Source organism: Pyxicephalus adspersus, chromosome 2 (assembly GCF_032062135.1).
Source record: "Pyxicephalus adspersus chromosome 2, UCB_Pads_2.0, whole genome shotgun sequence".
NCBI classification, from domain to species: Eukaryota; Metazoa; Chordata; class Amphibia; order Anura; family Pyxicephalidae; genus Pyxicephalus; species Pyxicephalus adspersus.
This window is the reverse complement of record NC_092859.1, coordinates 110,520,938-110,542,231: the sequence shown is the minus strand read 5'-3', so window position 1 is coordinate 110,542,231 and position 21,294 is coordinate 110,520,938. Positions and strand designations below refer to the sequence as shown.

The 21,294-nt window shown below is 36.1% G+C and overlaps 1 protein-coding gene across 1 annotated transcript in view; it reads left to right on the top strand.

Moving 5' to 3' along the window:
- LOC140322496 (uncharacterized) overlaps positions 1-21,294 on the top strand; it is a 129,034-nt gene that overhangs the window by 71,762 nt on the left and 35,978 nt on the right. The window contains 14 exon segments of the mRNA XM_072399057.1: positions 658-702; positions 1,164-1,199; positions 2,625-2,684; positions 2,831-2,956; positions 3,897-3,968; positions 4,396-4,431; positions 5,275-5,334; positions 7,617-7,661; positions 11,375-11,410; positions 12,725-12,760; positions 13,041-13,097; positions 17,458-17,529; positions 18,168-18,239; positions 21,006-21,041. Of these exon segments, the coding sequence (XP_072255158.1) occupies positions 658-702; positions 1,164-1,199; positions 2,625-2,684; positions 2,831-2,956; positions 3,897-3,968; positions 4,396-4,431; positions 5,275-5,334; positions 7,617-7,661; positions 11,375-11,410; positions 12,725-12,760; positions 13,041-13,097; positions 17,458-17,529; positions 18,168-18,239; positions 21,006-21,041 (789 nt within the window).

The following is a 21,294-nucleotide window of genomic DNA, read 5'->3' as shown; positions in this document are numbered from 1 at the left end:
GCCGGGGTTCTATGGCAATCGGGAAAGTGGAGCAATCACTCTTGAGCCGTCATCAGGGTTTCCCTTTTCCCATTCTCCGTGAGTGGCGGATAACTGAGGTTCTACTGTACATTACCATATGCCAAACACTGGTTTCTGGTCTGGTATCACTCAAATACATAGTATTTGAGTGATAATTACATATACTGGGTCTAGTCTACTAACAATTCCTATATTTTATTTTGTCCTTTAGGCTGACAGAGATTGAAGATTATTAAAATAATAAGTCTGATTACAGTTTTGCAGACATTAAAAACAACTAAAGGCTAAATTCATTTCAAAATTATAATGTTCTAGATGTTTCTGATGAATCTATGAGCTTGCACTCACATTGTTTGTTTTTTTTAGCAAACATTGAAATCTAAAACCCAAACTCACAATATATATATATAGCTACATATAAATTGTGAATTCCCATACACCAATGATGTACAAACCCCTCCAGATTGCATTAACATATCTTGTATAAAAAGTACAGGCGCTGTAGTTTGAAATAGAAATTTCTGCTGTTATTTTAATAACAGTAAGCTGTGGCTAAGGGTCCTGAACAGCATCTGTATATGCTTTTTACAGTTCCCATTTATGTATATAATATTTTTCTTGTATATTCTCTGGCAGGGTGAACCAGGGGAACCTGGAGATCCTGGGATTCCCGGGCAAAAAGTAAGCTTAATAAATAAAAACTTTTTCTTTTTAACATGTTAAGAGACTTTGGCTTTTCCTAATTAATACTGAATATATTTCATTAAACCCTAATAAGTATAATTTTAGATTGGAAAAATTAAGTTTTACCACATTTACTAAGCTAAGTGATTTATCCCTTTGCTTTGTGAACAGCCTAAACTAGTAAACAAAATAACTAACCTTATAGTGTGTCCATCAATACATGGGCAAGTATATGGGGTAGAAGAAAATGAACATAAAAATGACTTTGATCCCATTTTTAGAAAAGTCTATGCCCTCTATGAGTTAACGTAACAATACATAATATCAGTGAACATCCTGTCTTATTAAAATGTTCTAATGACTATGCTAAAAATGCTATTACAGTACTTTTCATGTATTTAAAAAAAAAGAACAATTTAAAATGGTAAGGTTAACGCTGTGCAATGTGTTTTCAATAGGGAGAAAAGGGAGAAATTGGTGAAAAAGGGCAAAAGGTAACCTGTATATTTTAAATGTGTGTATGCAAAATAATTGTGCCAAGATGAATTATTTATATAAAGACAAAAATAATATTAAAAATATTGTATTCAAACTCACAATGTTAAATGTAGAGTTTGATCATCTCTTTACAATTATTCCTGATAAGTCCTGTGATTCAGGCACCTTTACCAGAGAGTTGCACCTAGTCCTCAGAATCACTAATAGGCTAAACCAGCGGTCACCAATCAGTGGTCCACAAGAAAATTTTGGTGGTCTGCGGCTCTGGGCGGCCCTCAATGCGTTCAGAAGAAGGACCCCGCTGGGGTGGAGCGAACCAGCCAGAGCCGCGGAACATGTCTCCCGTACGGATTGAAGGCTTAGGCTGGTGGGCAGGTTGTGTCTCTGGACCCGCTCAGACCTGAGATTGGAGAGTCGGCGAGTTCTGGCATCATGACGTCAATATGGGGGAAGTTTCTTTCCCTTTGAGTGACACACGGCTCCCTGTGCATTCGCGGTCCGGAGTCCGTGCATTCAGTGGTTCACAGGTTCAAAAAGGTTGGCAACCACTGGGCCAAACTACCCTTAAGTAGTACAGTCTAGGACACATCCCAGTCAGGATGTCACATCCTGTCAGGTTGATTACTTTGTGAGCTTTGCAGTGTCTACAAAATTACATGTTATCTTCCTGAGCTTAGTAAGGAAGGATTTTATACTGTTATAAAGCAGTGATATTCCTCATTCTCTCAGATAACTAGTGTTTATAGACCTGCATATTCCACTACTGGAGAGCCAACGTGCATATTCTGTATGGCTAAAAACAAATCACACTAATTTAAATTTAGTGCCTAGCAAGTGTATTGATGCTGACTACAGTTGTCAATGTTTGAGTGGGTGAGTGGCCTGGCCATTGGAAACACAACACCCTAACTATTATTTTCTGCATGCAGAACCCTGGTGAAGCCAGCGATACAAGTTACTGATTTTAATAGAGTATGTTTAATACATACACACTGGGCTATGTGTAAAGGTGTACACTGTAACATTAGATTTGACAAACTCACTATAACAAGAAGTCTTCAGTTTCTTTTTAGTCTGTGTCCCTTTTTTATTATAAGATACCTATGATATTGTTGATACAGTAAAAAACAAAGGATGCTTATATGTCCACTATAGGTTATGATTTTAAAATTGTTACGCAAAATTAGAAAGTTCCCACATTCTACCAAAGAATGACATATTCTGGTCATATGTGTAGTCATTAGTCAACTTTTTATCAATGTGTTTCCTTCTCTGTCTCATACTGTGAAGCATTATAATATATTTAAATAAATGAAATATGTGTACTATGAATCTGGTTGCATATGAATCCAAAGGGTATATAGTATGATATATTTCTCAAAAAAAGAATCTGCTGTGACTGGCTGAATATATTTTTGTAGGGTGAACCTGGTGTTGGCCATAGAGGACCAGTGGGACAAGCTGGACCTCCTGGTGTTAAGGTAATGCATTACATAGTTGAACATTGAAAAACATCAGAGTGCCAATATGTATTTTTACTAGCTTTTTTTGTAAATGTAAATGTACATATTCCTTAGCTCTTGCAGTTTTACTAGATAAACCAGTAACATATATTTTTTTTCCACAGGGTGAGCCAGGAGAACAGGGGCCTCCAGGCATACAAGGTGTCCAAGGAATTCAAGGAAATCCTGGCATCTCTGGATATATGGGGCAAAGAGGAGAACCTGGATTACGTGGTCCACCTGGACCTCCTGTGAGTTTAAAAAGTTTGGTATACAAGTGGTTAAGTTCCAAATATTGTGCAAAGGCAAAACAGGTCTGGTTGGTCATAACAGTAAGTCAGATTTAACCTGTTGTCACACTTACATCTTTCTTGCTAAAGCGCAGGCAACTCTCCCCTGCACATGCTGGCAGTTCCGACCCTGGGCACGCCTGCTCTTCCAAGTTTTATCAGTATCGCCCATGCCACCAACCAATCAGGAAATAGCTTAATTTCCCCTGGTCATTTAGCTTTCTCAGACAGAGCACTTATAGTTTGTGCAAAGTGTCTCCACTAGTGCCGAGCCCCCTAGCTCTGATGAGCATTTCCTCTACACCTGTTAATTAATTTAGTGCTTTCCCTGTCTAGCCACTGTGATAACCCCTTGTTGCTCAGTCTGTTGTTTCCCTGCCTGTTTCCTTGTGCTGTTACAGTGTTCCTTTGTGTCTGCGGTGATCCCCAAGTCTCCTGTGCCTCTTGTTGATTCCTGTGTCTGAGATTGCCCCATGTTGTAAACCCTGGCTTTGTTCCTGACCTCTCTTGCTTGCTGCTCAGTCCCTGCCTTCCTTGACCATTCTCTCGCCTTGTGATTTGGTACCGTGCATTATCTTACCCACCCTGGTGTGCCTAATAACCATAACCTGACAGCAGCCAGCTGCGCAACATCCTCACCACTAGAGGCTCAGATCCTGCACCTTGGGCCTCAGAGCTCACACCACTTCTATGCAAGTCGTAGCACCCCCAAGAGATTCCATCTCTCCTAGTGTAACACCTGTAATATAAATAAATTGCAAACTCTGTCTGCTGTGGGCAATACCTGTGTTTTTCTTTGGTCCTATTTTCATAGTTTATTTTTATCTTTTTAAGGTTTTTAATATACTAGTTTTGGTATGTATATCTATATATCACTTCTATTGCTAATTATGTTTTCTAGGGAGAAAGAGGAAAAAGGGGCAAAAATGGCAGCGCTGGTCCTCCAGGAACTCCTGGACTTCCTGGCAAAGGGGTACAAAGTTTTATTATATAGTCACAATGTTATCAGCAGACTGCTCATTCTCTGATACCTGACAGCATCTATGTCTGAGGGCAAGGCCATTTCAGACATGGAATATGATCTAAACATGGTTTTTATTGTAATACATAATGTATGTAAGAAAAAGATAAATGATCTAATTTTTGTGTCAGTTCATACGTCAGCATGTTTTTTCCTTAGTGGTTGAACTTGATGGCCTTATGTCTTTAATTCAACCTGGCTAGACTATGTAACTATGCAAAATCACAACAGCCCAAAGGAATTGACAGACTATCAAAAGAAGAAAAACAATTGTCAATAGGACTGCTTTATATCACTCAATTACTCGAACTGACAAATTTGGAAATCAAAAAGGGATTGTTAGTTGGTTATAAATTTATATTCATATAATATTTTCCAGGGAAAGCAAGGAGCACCAGGCATAAAAGGTGAAAAGGTATGTGTGTATGTGCTGGATCACCCAGCTTCACTGATGAAAGTGTTTCTTCTCCAGGTTTGGAGAGCTTTTTTTTCAAATCAGGCTTATTCTCTTAAATATAAAATATTAGACTATAAAAATAAAGTTTTCTATAACTGTTTAAACAGGTATTTTAATGTTTGTATGGTTTATATATAACGTTTGGGTATATTCATATTTTATATATATATATATATATATATATATATATACTATTCTATATTAGGATATTGTCACCCATGGCGGTACCAGCCTTTACAGCCTCAGTGTCCATCACTTAGACCCCAGGAGCTCTGTGTGCCTTCTGCTACATTTTTTGTCATATGAGCAGGAACTGACAGTGTTTGCAAGGCTTCCTGCATTAGCTGTCATTCCTGCTTGCTGATACTGACAAGGAAAAGAAAATTAGGTTGGATTTACAATGCTGGTATCCAGCTGATGTATGTTAACATTACTTATAAATGGTCTGACGATACACTGCAATCGACAGAACAAAAAAAAAAACACAATGCAGCACACAACAATCCACATATATGGTCTGTTGTAGTGCGTTGTAGACCAGTTCATGAACTGAACAGTTTTTATTTACATTACCTAATAGATTTCCTGTAGATCTGAATGAAGCATGAGTGTAAATATCATCAAGGTGAAATACAGTCAAAATGAAAATGTAACGCTATAGCCATATATTGGTTTATTAATTATTATTGTGTACTTTACTTTTTTAACTGCTTTGTTTTCTTGTTTATAAGATACATTTTAGCTTTTCCCCATATTAACCCATGCAAAATAAGAAGAGTTGTGTAACACTTGATTTTTCAGGGTGAAGGAGTTGTGGGTGAGCCTGGTCCCAGAGGTCCCCGTGGTTTCCCAGGTCCCAGAGTAAGTTGTTGTCTATGCTTTACTAGCTTTTCTAGTATGTCTTACAGCTCTGAAACATAAGGGATCCCTAGTAAAGTATATATATATATATATATATATATATATATATATTATATTCTCACATGTTTTGCCTATATTTTGTTGACTTTACAGCCTCACACATTGGGACATGACAAATAAATCATGTGTGCGCTTCAAATCCTAACAATCCTAACACTTTCTGTATGTATATTCTAAAGAAAAAAACTGTAGTGAAATCATATACAGTTAGTTCCCAAGTTCAGGACATCCAACATAGGGCCGACTCCTGGATACGAACAGAGCTTCCCTGCTTGCTTGTGTGCAGGACGGAGGCTTGAAGGGGGGAGGGGGCAGTTTGAATGACATGCAGAAGAAATCTTTTGGTTGTAACTCTTTATTGACCAAGACAAACTCTGCAGTTGTTTCTTTTTGCATATAAAAGCACAGCTTGCTCCAGAAGTTAATGAATATCTAGGCTCCATAGAGTTTTTTTTGTTCCTTTGTTTGTGATTAACTCACAGTGACGATTTTTTTTACAGTAACTGACACCATGCTGCCTAATAATATGTTGGGACAAACATCTGTCCTAATTGCATTAATTAAAATAATGTACCTGTTCCGACAAATTAATCTTACAACAAACCTACACTCCCTATCTCGTTTGTAACCCGGGAACTTCCTGTAATTTATGCTGTTGCTGATCTTCTTCTTTTGGTTAAATGATAATGATTTCAGTGGCTTTAGACATTTCTGAGTCACTCTGAACAAATATGTAGATCTGAATTCAACTATGACTTTCTGCACCCCTGTTAAGGGTTAGAGTTAATAAAACAGAGACATGTAGGATTTATAGAAGGCTATCTGCTAGTTCAGCCTGCATATTCATCTAAACATGGGGTTTCTTTATTGTGCACAGATGTTTTCAGAGTTGGGCACCACTAAATAACTCTAAGATAACAGCTGCATTCTAGGCCTTATAAACTGACGTACAACAGATGCTTAAGTGTATTATGTATTTAAAAGTTCCCATTTTCATGCAAAGATTGTACATTTTTTTTTCGTTTTTCATGCAGATTGTTTTGTTCTAAAATGTGCAGGCTGTATTTTCCATACAGATAAATGGCTCTGATTTTATAATGCATGCAAAATATACCTACGTGATTTTTTGTATGGACTGCTCCTTCTCCCTAGAACACAAATATAGAACACATCACCTAAACTGCTTGGACTTTAATTATTTAATTTATGCAGTTTTTTTTTACTTTTTCAATTATAAGCAGGTACATGTTTAACCTTCCTTTAAAATAGGTATATTCAGTGTATGTTGGCAAACTTAATGCATGCAAGTATAGTGTTTTACCACCAGATGGCGCCTGACAAACATTTCTTACAGATGGTACAACATAAAGGAGTTGAGAAAAACACTGCAGGAAAGTTTGTTTGTTACTCAGGGAACTATTTCATTCTACAATTTTAAGCCAGTAAAGCATCTCACTGATCATCCTTATGTATCCTACTTAAGGCACAAATCTATTTTACTGTAAAAAAATGCTCCCCTCAGTATTAATGTACCCTTTATATAGCTTACTGTAATTTAATGCAATTCCTTTATCTACCCTTAATGTTACAGCCAGTTTAATAAAATGTTACAAGGTGCACCTGTCTTACTGTAAAATGTGTTTTCACTCTTACTTAGAGGACCCTTTAGGGAGTAGTGGGGGTACTGAATCAGCTTATCACGGTATCCCTTTTGTTTGTAAAGAAGACTGGCTGATTACAGATGTTGGAAAGCTGCATTTCAAACACTTTTGTTATCATCCAGGCATTGGAATTACAATTGTAAATTCTAATGTAAAACTCCCAGCCAGTACATATACTAGGTTGTGTAATAGGTGATATGCTTTATGAGACTGATTTATTAAATTCTCCAAGGCTGTAGATGATACACTTTCATCAGTGAAGCTGGGTGATCCAGCAAACCTGGTTGGGATCTGGTCCAGAATTAAAAATATTTGCTAACAAATAGCAAATGACTTTTAGGGAATCCTTTCCAGGTTTGCTGGATCACCCAGCTTCATTGATAAAAATGTATTCTCTCCACCCTTGGAGAGCTTTAATAAATCAGGGCCTATATGTCAGTAAATAAAAGGTAAGAGTGTGTCTTTCTATTTTTGAAGGTCTTTCTCAATGTACGTAACATATGGTGATATATAGTAGCTTGTGGCTTGTGTCTTGATTTGCCTTTTGGCTTGCTTTGCTAGGGGGAAAATGGAATTCCAGGATTGAATGGCCCAGCAGGTACAATGGTAAGTTTGTAGGAAAGGAGGAAATATCCTTTTTTAAAGTATAAAGTTGTTGTCTATATGAACCTGTGGAATGGTTGGGATGCATCATCATGACATATATAAATATTTAATCAAATTAATACAATTTATTTATTGCCATATAAACACTGCTATTCTCTTTATTTGTTCTTTGTGTTTTTAACGTTTATCTCAAGGGTTAGCACTGATAATGTTTTGTATATAGATTTGAGAACCTCTTCTCATATATGTTGGCATGTTTATTATACACTAAATACTTACAACCAATCATTTCTATTCAAAGTATAGTTTCTTATAAATCTGATTAAAAGGTATTTTGTAAAAACATGTTTAGAAAATTACCTCATGTTGCTTGTACCAAACAATCATTTGTGTGTTACAGTAACATACTGGCAGCAACAATGGCTGTATTGACTAAAGTATGGTTATAAATAAATCTATTTATGCACACACCGATCTTTCCAAATGTGGATTCTAAAGCTGGCACTGAACTGAAATGCCAGTCTGCCAATGATGTCAGGGATGGTCTTGAATAGTGGGCACTGTTCCCATGAGCACAGACACAATTGTGAGGAATAAATAACTTTTTATGAAGTAGAACATTCTTTGTATCAGTACAAAACATAGTGCCACTTGTATGCCTCTTGTTGTAATTTATTTTACAAATTGTAACTTTAAAGGATCCTGTATGAAAGTATAAACAAGTACCAATTCCAGCTAAAATTTGACCACAAGACATATGGTGCTGCTTTGTGGAAATATAGTTATGTTGCAAGGCGGTTTCAGGTAGAATTAAGTTTGCAGGGCTGGACTTTGTGAAGGACGGGATGTGACCAAGTTTCTTGGGGAGTCACTTGCTGAACATGTGTACTTTACAAGTGTTGTAGGCTTATTGATCCTGTCCAGAAGCTAAGGGTCTAGTGGACGTTTTGTCTAGGGGACTCTTAGTGCTACAGGCGACTCCTTGGGACTCCTTTCCTGAAGATTCCGGTCTGATTGGCTGCTGGGCACACAAATCAGGGTGGCCTAATTACAATATGAGCCAAAGATCCTTTTGTCAAATGACTGCAATAAACGGTCAGTTCTGGTGCCTAAGCAGTTCACATATGTGAGTTTGGGAGTCAGTCCCCAGCCTTTGGGATAACCCCCTCCAGCTTCCTATATGTCTTGTATGCTCTTTTTTCAAAATCTTTATATATACAGCGGAACTAAATCTGCAATTTCTTACCTCCACCATTTTGCTTCTTATATTCTCCCTGGGTGCGATCTTTGATCTAGATTGGCAGTGCAAGGATAACATAACTCCTGCCTGAATCACCCATGTTAAAAGTGGGGCTATAGTTTAACTTTAAGTTTTAAGGTCTTCCACCTCTACAATCATAAATAGCCTTATTCGCACTTTCAGATTTAGCACATATATTGAATTTATTTAATAATGTGACAATGGAAGCAACATGATTTTCCGCAAGAAAGGCAAATTGCATTATTGTTAACTAGTGACCCCAAAACACAGATGAAACCATCTGCATCCAACTCCATTATAAATACTCAGATGATTTCATCACCTAATAGAATATTGTGGCTATGCACTTTCTTTATGCAATCGGCAGTGAGCATATTATTCCCCTACATAGGGCTTAAATTATTTTAATGCTTTTGTTCTTTAAATAGCCTTCCTTTATTAATTCTAGCCAATGATGGGAAGTCAGCATGGGACCTCAAATAATATGTGGCTTTACTGATTGTTTTAGATTACCCACACATTGGGCATTTTCATCTTGAGACTGTGAACCTAAATCTCATTTGCGAACATTTATTTTTTATTTATGCCCAGTCTCATTAGGATAACATGTCATAAGAATAGTACAATTACAGAGCCTTCCCCTCTTGCCCATCCACATCATATTGTGAATGTTTGCAGTTTCCATAACAACTTCTGCCTTGCTTCACAGAAATTCTTTTTGTCCAATTCATGTTTACATATTTGTCATCTAATTAACCCTTTGACACCTGATTTTTTCAGCTTTAATGAACACTGAATGCTAATATAAATTAATGATTGTTTAACCCTTTTTACCTAGCCTTACCAGCATATTAGAATGTTGTTACCTTGGAGCAGTTTCTGCATGTGAGCACTATCTTATATGAATTAAAGCTATTTATATGATCAGCTATACAAAATAAAAGTGTGAACAGTGCTGGTCAGGAGTTGTACACCTGACTGTACAAAGCAAAGTTTTGTTTTCTATGGAAGATATTCTTTTTTTTATTGAAAATAACTTGTAATAAACAAATAATAATATTAAAGCACATCCCAGATTCACTGCTCCATACTGGTCAAGTACTATGGAATATTATTTTTGCTACTTTATAGCTTCAAAAAATACTATTTAGCATGAGAAGTATTTAAGGACCAAAAGTACTGTTGTTCTTGCACAGAATTCAAAAAAGTATTTGATATCAAATTAGCACGTGTTTAGAGCATAAAAACATAGCATATACTTTAAATAAATATGTTAACAGTATTGTTTAAAAATAGGTTATTGAAACTAAGTGTGTTAGTCTAAAAGTGTGTGTTATGTGTGTGTAAATTAAAATGTATGTCCTGAACTTCTGCATAGCAGCCTTTTTATGAAATTAATTCAGCATCTGACCTTTTCTCTTCTTAATCTATGTAGTTAGTAATAGGGGTGTTTGCTGAATATAGTAGTGGCACAAACCCAAGTACATCTCTAGATAACCATTAGATATAACAATTATAGGATGGAGAAGGTGTAAGTTATCACCTTCTCCATCCTATAATTGTTATATCTAATGGTTATCTAGAGATGTACTTGGGTTTGTGCCACTACTATATTCAGCAAACACCCCTATTAATGTAAGTTATCAGCACAATAAGTATACATACAATTAGCAGATGACACAAGAAACATAAGGTAACATAATGGCAACAGGCCATTGCAAGTAGTCAACAAGTATAGAGCACTGGAGCAGGGGAGGGGTATGACATGAGTGGGAAAAAAAAGAGGAAAACATGGGGTCAGTCAAAGGGGGAGTGACTAGGGGAGAGTAATGGGAAGGTCTCCTGCAATCATTCTCAGAATTACATGGAGGAGTGATGAAAACAGCTGTATAGCTGAGAGGGTTTAAGGGTGTCAATGAAACTTTGGGCAAAAGCCTCTTGGCAGGAGAAAGCCTTAATCCATTCCATTCTGAAAAGATGTTGCAACATGGTGGAAAACAGAAGGATCATGGGGGAAGATTTATCTAGTCAACAGTGAAGAATGGCCTTTCTACACATCACAATAGAATGAGTGCTAAGTGCCTTGTTCCTCAAGAGAAACAGGTGCCAGCACCCCCCACCAGGCCTAGAACAGCCCACTCCGATGGGCCTGTAAGTACATAGTCAGCTGGTGCTAAAAGCAGGGGGTTAATGAGCATTTCCCATGATACAGGATAAGAGGGGCTGCTTCTGCACTTGAGGCAACAGTTGGAGACCATGATACCCATGCACTGAACTCTTACCACAAATATGATTCAGTTTTTTTTTACAGTTGTGGAGTACAGAAAAGCTTCTATTTCTGAGCCTGTGTGCTCTACAGCACCATACCAAGCTTTTGGCACCTAGTTCAATGTTCATTTTAAATATTAAATATGAGTGTCTTTGATGTAAAATGTATATATGTTTTTTACAGGGCTCAAAGGGATTTTCAGGTGCTAAAGGTGAAAGAGTAAGTATTAAATGCAACATTTGACTATGATAGGTGTACATAAGTTTAAGTAAATCCATCTAATGTTTGTGTGGGGAAGTCTAGCTGTGAAAATATTTTTTTTTCTTATTGTATCTGTCTACCTTTGCTCATACCAAATGGGTTAAAAAATTTTAAACACTAATAAAATTTGCCACACACTCCTTTTTTGATGATGGCAAATCTAAAATTCTGGAGTTGTCACCAGTAGAAAGGTTAGGGCAAAACTTGCAATGGGAGCACCTATTAGGATGGCACAAATCTAAGAGGGAAATTCCTCTAACAAAAAATTGACTGACACAAACTTTCCCTTTCACTACTATATCTAAAACTAAAAAGGGTTAGGTATACATACAGTTTAAAACTAGCTTAATAAATGCTTTTGAGGGCAGTTTGTTGGAGACAATTATTGAAAATTTAGGAAGCTCCATTCTTTTTTCATATTTTAATTAGCCCCAGTTTGGTACTGAAACTCGACTTTGGACTTTAGCTGTTCTTCGTTTGAATTTCATTTATTTCACTGCTCGCTCACACTGGGTTTACCTATGGTTTGTTGTCTCCCATTAACTGCCTGAAAAGGATTATCAAGCATTATCTCATGACAGTGTAAAATGTAACTGTGTCTTTTTCCTCATTCCTACAATTTAGAGAAGAAATTAAAGTAGAACAGAAAAGAGTAGATCAATGCTTAACTTGCATAGCTTTTCCTGAGATAACTATTGCAGATTTAAATCCCTGTAATATGGTTGCCACTGACATATTAATTCTATGCATAAAAAGTTGTATTTTTACTTCTGCACAAAGAACAATGAAAAACTGTTTCCAATTAAAAATAAATCAATACATACAAAAAAGAAATAATGGATCACACATTTCGATATATTTCCAATAAACTTTATTGTACAAAAAATTCAATTTGCTATTAAAAATAAATACATATATAAAAAATAAACAATGCACCGGGCATACTAACATATATGTCTGAAGGTCACATATAGTCCCAAAACCTCTGGAAATAATTTGACTATATCATTTTCTTTTTTGATTTTTTTGGCCAGTAGTTATATTGAATTCAAGTTTTAATGTCCAAACAGTAGATTTTTATTGATGTAAGGTGATATATGATAGTTACTGATATGTCAGTACCTAATAACCTATATCTGTATAATATATACACATTATTTACATCTCGCAGGTTGTGAGGAAATGTACAGCAATTTAGAGAGGTTAAAAAGGTCATTTTTTCCCCTTTCTACCATATAATGTTAACTACAAATACAATCTTTTTTTTTGTAGGGTGATCGAGGACTGACAGGTTTCAAGGGAGAAAAGGTAAAAGACCAAAATATGTATTCAGCAATATGGTCATTTAGCATACCCTAATAATGCACGGATAAAAAAAATATTATAGGAACCTCAATGGTTCCTCAGCTTTTGCTGACAAAATCATAATTATATGATTATATATATATTATATACATATATAGACTAATTTTGCATAATTTTATAAAGCTTTGTTCATGAGACAGAGAAAAGGTTACATGAGTGAGATATACAGTACAGGGTAGTATCAATAATGGCATTTTACCTTGTGTCCTTTTTCTTTCTATAGGGTGATCCAATGACTATATTTGGAACTCCAGGCCACAAAGGAAATAAGGGAGAACAGGTCAGTAGATTTAACACATGCAAAGTTAAATAGATGAATGTTTAAAATGGACACTATGAGGCATGGTATGTGTTTTAGTACTTATGCCCTATAAAGTCTTAGTTCTTGTTTCTCCCTCACTCTGTATATCTCACAAACACTTGCTTACCTGCTTGTGTTGCCTTGTAAAATGAGAAAGTAATTGGCCACCCTCATGAAAAGCTGTTGAATTTAGGTGTGCAGGTTAAAAGCCAGGTTAAAGATAGTCAAGTAGTAAGTTGGAGTTAATCAATCTTTCAGTGTTTTTTAAACAAAGCTCTCAAGTAGTTTGAAGCCATATGAATGAAGGGATATAGCACTGAAAATAAACTTGGCATGTTTGAAGGCTGAAGGGGAAATACCAGGGAGAGGTTGAACAGTTCACTTAGGGTCCTGGGAGAAGAAGTGAGCAAAGAGTGACTGTGAAATAGAACAGTGGAAAGCTGGGGCATCACATCTGATTGTCTTGCTTAAAATTTGTAGCCAATACTTGGGTAGGGAAAGTAGGTGTATGGAGAGAGAGTAAAGGATTGATGAAGAATTCAAATTTGTCAAAAAAAATGAAATTAATGCTTTTTTAACAAATGAAAAATTGAGAAAAGTACAGTTTGCTGCTTAATGTTCACCATTTACAAATAGTTGATTTACATCAAATCATACTTCATTCTAAACGATAGTCTAGGCCCATGGCATTGTACACCCTAACACCAAAATGTATGATATATATAACACACACAATACCAAAACACTAGATACATGAATTTAACCTTTCAGCCATGGTTCTTTATTGGAGTTTTAAAAAAATTACACTTGAACTTTATTATCTCATGCTGCCTGTCAGCCATCTCATCATGGATGTCTGACAGATTTCTGAAACTCAATCTGGTCAAAACTGAACTCATCATCATCCCCCCCTCAAATTCCAAATCCCCCCCCTGACATATTCCTAATGGTTAACAACACTGTTATTCATCCCTCCCCCCAGGCACGTTGTCTTGGCGTCACCTTGGATTCTGCCCTCTCATTTACCCCCCATATTCAGAACATTTCCAGGTCCTGTCACTTTCACCTGCGCAACATCTCCAAAATCCGCTCCTACCTGTCCCCTGAGACCACTAAACTCCTTGTACACGCTCTCATCATCTCTCGTCTGGACTACTGTAACATCCTCCTCTCTGAGATTCCACTAAACGGACTCTCTCCTCCACAATCTATTATGAATGCGGCAGCCAGACTCATCCATCCTTCCCACTGCTGTTCTTCTCCTACATTTCTCTGTAGTTCCCTCCATTGGTTTCCATTTCATCTGAGAATCAAATTCAAGCTTCTGTGCTTTGCCTTCAAATCCATGCACAGCTCCTGTACAACCTACCTTTCTGACTTGGTAGAAAATACTCCCCTAGCTGCTCTCTTCATTCCTCCAATGACCTACAATTGACTTCCTCACTTATAATCTCATCACACGCAGGGCTCCAAGACTTTTCTTGAGGTGCTCCGAATCTCTGGAATAGTCTTCCTTGTCCCATTCGGCTTGCTCCCACTTTCCACTCATTTAAACGAGCACTCAAAATACACTTTTTCAGACTTGCCTACCCGTCTTTTTCTGTCTCCTAAAACACTCACTACTACCGATCACTCCATATCTCCCCTCCTATTGTGTGAGACTTCCCCCACCGCCTAGATTGTAAGGTCTCTGGGGCAGGGTCCTCTTCTCCTCCTTTGTCACTGTCTGTAATTTGCTACCCCTATTTTATGTACAGCGCTGCATAATATGTTGGCGCTATATAAATCCTGTTTATTAATAATAATAATAATAATAACAATAATTAACTCATAAACCATAACGATAAACATTGTATACCCAACAATCTTAGTCATTCAAGACTCCAGCACCATTAGTCAAAAATAAATGACCATCTTAAATCATATGAACCACTGTCCACCCACAAAATGGGCAAGATCACCTAACAACCAGGCATAAAAAATACTTGAAAACCAAACAAAAAAAAATTATCCTAAACTTTGTTAACCACTTTCCACCCACAAAATGGGTGACAATACCCCCAGTAAAGATAAACAGTGACAGGGTTGGGCAGGTGGTAAGCTAGCAGCAAGTCCAAACTAACTAGGGTTAGAGAACTTAGTGATTGGAAGTTGACTTTTTTGCCAAAGTATCAGCAACCATTTGGATGATCAGCTGTGACTCACTCTGCCACAGCTGATCACTCTTCTCCCCAGCAACTCGTTACCCTGAAAGAGAAAAGAAAAAGCCAGCAGACCAGTCCAAAATTCTAACTTCTTTATATAATATATGCAGTTAAGTACTGATTGAGTACCTCATGAATATAGTCTGTTTACCCAGCAAATTTTTAATAATAATTTAATGAATGTGGTGAAAATTTACTTTGCAAAGAATACCCAATTACATGCAAATAAATAAATACTGCAGGAATCGCTCAATCCACAGATAATAGAATGGGTAAAGGCAAGATTGCTTTTTCATGTAGACAAAATCAGCAGTTGTCAGGTCTACCGGACTCAGGGCCGTTTCTAACTTTCGCTTCAGTAGGCTGAGCAAATGGAATCCATTCCATGTTTTCTGGATCACCCAGCTTCACTTCTGAAAGTGTATTCTCTCCAGCCTTGGAGAACTTCAATAAATCAGGACAAATATATTTATTGCTTCACTCTAAAGTGAACTTGTTACTTTTTGATTCAAGGCACCCTAACAAGTTCCTGTGATCACCTATCTGCTGTGCTTCTCATACCTACCTTTCCTGCCTCCCTATTCATTTTCCAATGACCCTAGTAAATAGTTTTGTATAATCAACTTAATGCACTTATATAAGTCCCTACCCCAAAACCACAACCTAGGTTTTTTACAGAGCATCGTTGGAACATGTACATAAGAATCTACAATAGATGAATGAACAAAGTGGCTGGTCTGTAAAAACCCCAATGACTTTATATTCCAGTAACTTGGGTGTACACACAGCATATGTCAGCTTTTAGGGAAAAAATCCTATCTGTGTCTGTGACATGCCACTCCAAAGTTCTACAAACCTGGCTATGGGTATTCCAGCATGTTTTTTTCGTTTTTGTTTTTTTTTACACAGAATGCACTGCCACTGGATGTTCTCCAGAGCTAAGGATCAACCAGTGCATGGATCTTCTAAGAGATTCATACTTTGATACACTATTCCTATGTAAGGAATCTTCTGGCATCTGGATTTGCATAGTTTTAAATTATATTATTTTATCCAGGAATATTTTAAAAGGAATGGTTGTCAAATGATCCAACCTGCAGCAGACATATACAGTATTTAAAATATTGTAAATGTATTGTTTTATTATTTAAATGTTAAAAACTTCTAGCTTTCGATCACCACAAGTGATAAAAGTATTTGTTTTTTTTTCTATCCAGAAGGGGCTGATAGTGGAGGCAGATATCCTGGCAGAAGATTAGACAGCTGCTTTGTGTGGGCAATTATTAATATACTGTATATCTTTATCAAGTTCAAATCCTCCACAATAATAACTATTTGGACATATCACTTTGTGTTACTGAAAGCTATAGAACAACAGGTTACTGCCTACACTTATCCTAACTCTAAGAATAAACCAAAAACTATAATTCATAACACTGTTAAACTGTTATTACCTTTTTATTTTACTATCTCTGGCTCAAATCTTTTCTATTTATCATTAATTGTGTATATGATAAATGTTATACATGTTCAGACGAATATAACTTAAGGACTCATTCAGAGTACTTATATGAGAGCCACACATTATCACAGATCTCTAATGATTTTAATGCAAGTAGTCTAAATACCAGAACTTGACTTGGTATCAGCATTTTGTAGTCTACTGTACAGTCCACATATTGTTGACAGATTTTGCTCTTGTCATTATTTCTGTTCAATGTGCAGCGACTCAGGCAGCAGCTGACCTAAAAACTAGTAATGATAAACCACAAAGTAGTAGAGTGATCTTACTGATTAACATATGTTGGGTTGTACAGTATATACAAAAATGACTGCATTTCATATTAAAAGTTAATCTCATCCCAAAAAAAGATTTTTTTTTAAACCTAATCCACTCTCTCCCGCCCTGCTGACTTTATTTTAGTTTGAACAAACTCATTTTCTTTGCACTGGTAAGAACATCACACAAAACAATATTTAGTATGTGTCATTAGTGTTTTAATATGCATTGCTTTTTTGTGAATGCATTTTTTTCAAATTCAGGTTGTACTCAATATATGACATTTCCAGAGCAGTTAACAATGTCCTTATAAATTGACTGTTAATTTAGTAATCAACAAATTCTCCTAATATAGGGTGAAAGAGGCCATCCTGGCTTTGATGGAGACAAAGGAGAAAAGGGAGAGGATGGACCACCAGGGGAGAAAGTAAGTATGCCCTAAGTAATATAATTGTTTGTTTATTGTCTGTGATATCACAGAACATTTTGTCAACGTTTGGTTACTGTAATATATGCCTAAGAATAAAAAATCTGAGGCCATTATATCAGATTTTATAAAGTCAAATCTTTATTTACCCTATTGTTAATTTTAACTGACATTTCCAAATCATAAGATAATATACTAATTTATTACTTTTACAGGCGTTAAGCAGTAAAATATCTATTTTGTTTAAAAAAATAAACAAGATCTCAATGACTCTGTGATAAAAGAATGTAGCTCAGATAATCTGTTGTGTTTGTCACCCATCGCCTCGAGGAACAATTCCTTATGAAGACAGAAACAGGCCAAAAAATCCTATGTAGAGGTTGAAAACCTAATCTACTCTACTAGAAAATTATTTTTTTTTGCTGTATGTATCCCCATCAGTGGTATTTCTGTTGACAGTCACAGTCAAATGTACACAAAGTACGGGGATGTCCCCCTCCAATTTCCTGTTCTGTTTGAATTATCTAATAATAGAGAGCATTACAATATTGCCAGGGGTTTGAAACTGTTTGCAGAGTTTTTATTATTTATCAGGACATTTTTTTATAAAGTATTTTATTATTATCATTACTTTGCAGGGTGTAAAAGGTGAAGCAGGCTCCAAAGGATCGATGGGACTATTTGGAGCGCGTGGCCCTGTGGGGCAAAAGGTAGAGGACTCTTTGTTTACACAATGGAGAACAACTGAAAACACATTTTGTGTTTTTATGTCAATAAACAGCCACCAAAGACTACCAAACAAAAATGTATTAGTCACTTAACACACCAAGGGCATTTCAATAGCATCAGTGTGAGACATCATTTAGATTATTCAGAATTTATTGTCAGATGCATTTGACCTAGAAATAACATGTACTTGACCTACTTACAGCAGGATGTGAAATCTTGTAAACTTGTGAAGAAATGTGAAAATGCCATACCATTCTAAATGAACAAAAGCGCCTTAGCATGAGCCCCTAAAAGGCTCAATATACTAATATGGGGGCATTATTTTAACTCAGATTATGCAGAAAGGTGTCCAGAATAAGTAGTTGCCGTACCTAATCTATGCCTAAGCATAGATTTTATGGAAAAAAGAAGAGAAAAGGAAACAGTTTTTTTTGTCACTAGGTAGTTGTATAACTGCATAGAATTAGGAAACCTTAAGGCACTGCTGACAGTGATTACCGGTAGGTCTTGCAATCGCTGGATGTTCTGTAGGTTATGTTAAATACAGATACATTTTAGGTAAAAGTAAATTTTTAGTAAAAGTGCCATAAAAAACTTTTTTCTATTTAATCATCATTTTAACTCAATTTGCCATATTATCACAATATAATTTTCTCCTAAAAATGTTCTGTTCACCAAAATAGATATTACTTAAATGTGTAATTTCACTTTTGCTAAAAATAAATAACACGATAATGAAATTATGGCTCGTGAATGTTGCAAATATATATATATATATATATATATATATATATATATCTGGCAATTATAAACTTAAGAAGTAGCATACATTTTTAATGTTTTAAAAGGCTTCTAACTAATATTTTGCTATTTATACCAGTAGTATTTTCAGCTGTAGCGTATGTATAATCCCAATACTCTATCTAATACAGAACAAATATTGCTTTTTGCAGAGACAGAAAACATTGGTTGCAATTTTAACCACCTGGGCGTTACACTGATGTCTAGATTTCTGTACCAAAAGCAGTACACTGTTTTTCATGATTTTTTTTTTTTAAATTGTAGACCTGTAACTTACAGAAATATGTCCGAACAAGGGTCTAGTAGATATCATGAATATAAAAAATGTTTGAAACACACAATCATGTAAAAAAAAACAATACTTTTAATAAAATTAAATAAAAGACACAAAAATCAGCTTAAACAAGAATACATAAATAAGTGAAAAATACTGAAAATAGCGATAATAATAAGGAACTTTTGTACTGAGTTCAATGCAAAGGAACTCAATACAAAGTTTTGAATTTCCCGCCCTGCCTCCCGCCCGCACCGACGCATGCAGCGACGTCACCAGGAAACCCCGGTGATAGTTACTGCACTCGCCAGATGAAGAAAGAAGACAGAAGACGTGTCCGGAAGGAGCTACAGGGAGAAGTTGAGTATTTTTTTTTTGATCGACGCTGGATCATCGCAGCGGGGACCAGGTAAGTGATTGGGATTTATAAGGTGAGAAAAGTTCGGGTTTATCGATTTTTGCAAAATCGATAGACCCGAACCAAGGTCGGGTTTACCGGCCAGGTGGTTAAATACTGTCTGGTCATTGAAAAATAATATTTTTTCTTTTTTAAAACTTTATTTTTCTGTATATGTACCATATATGGGCAGCATGGTGGCTCCAGCCTAGTGCAGCACTAGGTCCCAGGTTTGAATCTCGGCCAGGACACTATCTGTGTGGAGTTTGCAGGTTCTCTCTGTTCTTGTGTGGGTTTCCTCCGGTTTCCTCCTACATTCTAAAAACATGCAGTTAGTTGATTAGTTTCTCCACAAAATTGACTCTAATAGAGACATTCGACTATTGTAGGGATATTAAATTGTGAGTCCCTTTGAGGGATAGCTAGTGACATGACTGACATAAAGTGCAGCGTAATATGTTGATCATATATAAATACTGTGTAAGAAAAATTTAAAAATTGCTAGTGGTTTGCTATTCAAATTGTCCCCATAGCTGTGAAATCACTATGATAAAAAGGGCAGTTTGCGACCAATGAAAAATCTGGAGGACAGCAGACATTTTAAAAGTATAATATCCCAAGCATTAATAATTTTCCCGTATGATTTTTTTTAGTTTGTAGATCTAACTTATATTAGGTATGTTAGACAGTACATCAAGTATTGCTGCAATTATTCACACAATGCAAGTGTGCTGAAAGACAAATGAATGATTTATATATGTATAGGCAAACTTTTCAGTTTTGGTTATGATAGGAAAGTTAGTTTGTCAGTTTGTCTCTTGATGTTTGTGGCTTATTGGGATGACTTCCCTTCATTTCCTGTCCTGCACATGTAAGAGGAAGTGAAATTACATCTCTACAAAATGGGGAAACTTGCCTCGTGGTGTTTGGAACAGGTGACCCTATTGGAAGATTTAACCTCACCTCATGTTCTGGTGACAAATGTACAATGTTTGATTTCCCATGGCTGTGTTGCAAACAAATACATTTGGTTCATCCCATACTTAACAATCAAAACTTGATAAAGGTTCTTTTTTTACCCACTCAATCTAGAATAAAAACATTTCAGCAAATCTTCCTGTTTAACTAGTGTTTGTGATAAGCAGCTTATTCCTATGGTTGACAGGTAATTCCAGGGCAAAAAAATGACAGTAATAACTAATTTATCCCTTGCACAATACCTAAAATACCTTAATGTATGAATCACTATTGAAATTATCTGCTTTCTTGTAACAGGGTGAACCAGGGGAACCTGGATTTCCTGGAAGTTCAGTAAGTAAACAAATTACTCATGCCTATGGTTTTATTTATAAATCATTTTCACTTTTAAATAGAACATTTTCTTTCTTGCCATACTAACTCATAGGGGGCCAGCACAAGTAGGGAGTTTTTAGTTGAATACAAATAATTATGAAGTGCATTTAGTAGTAATGATTCCAACAGGTAACCTTGGGACACCAAAGAAAATTATTTAAATTTTGAAGTAACATGCTTGCCGTATATATATATATATATATATATATAT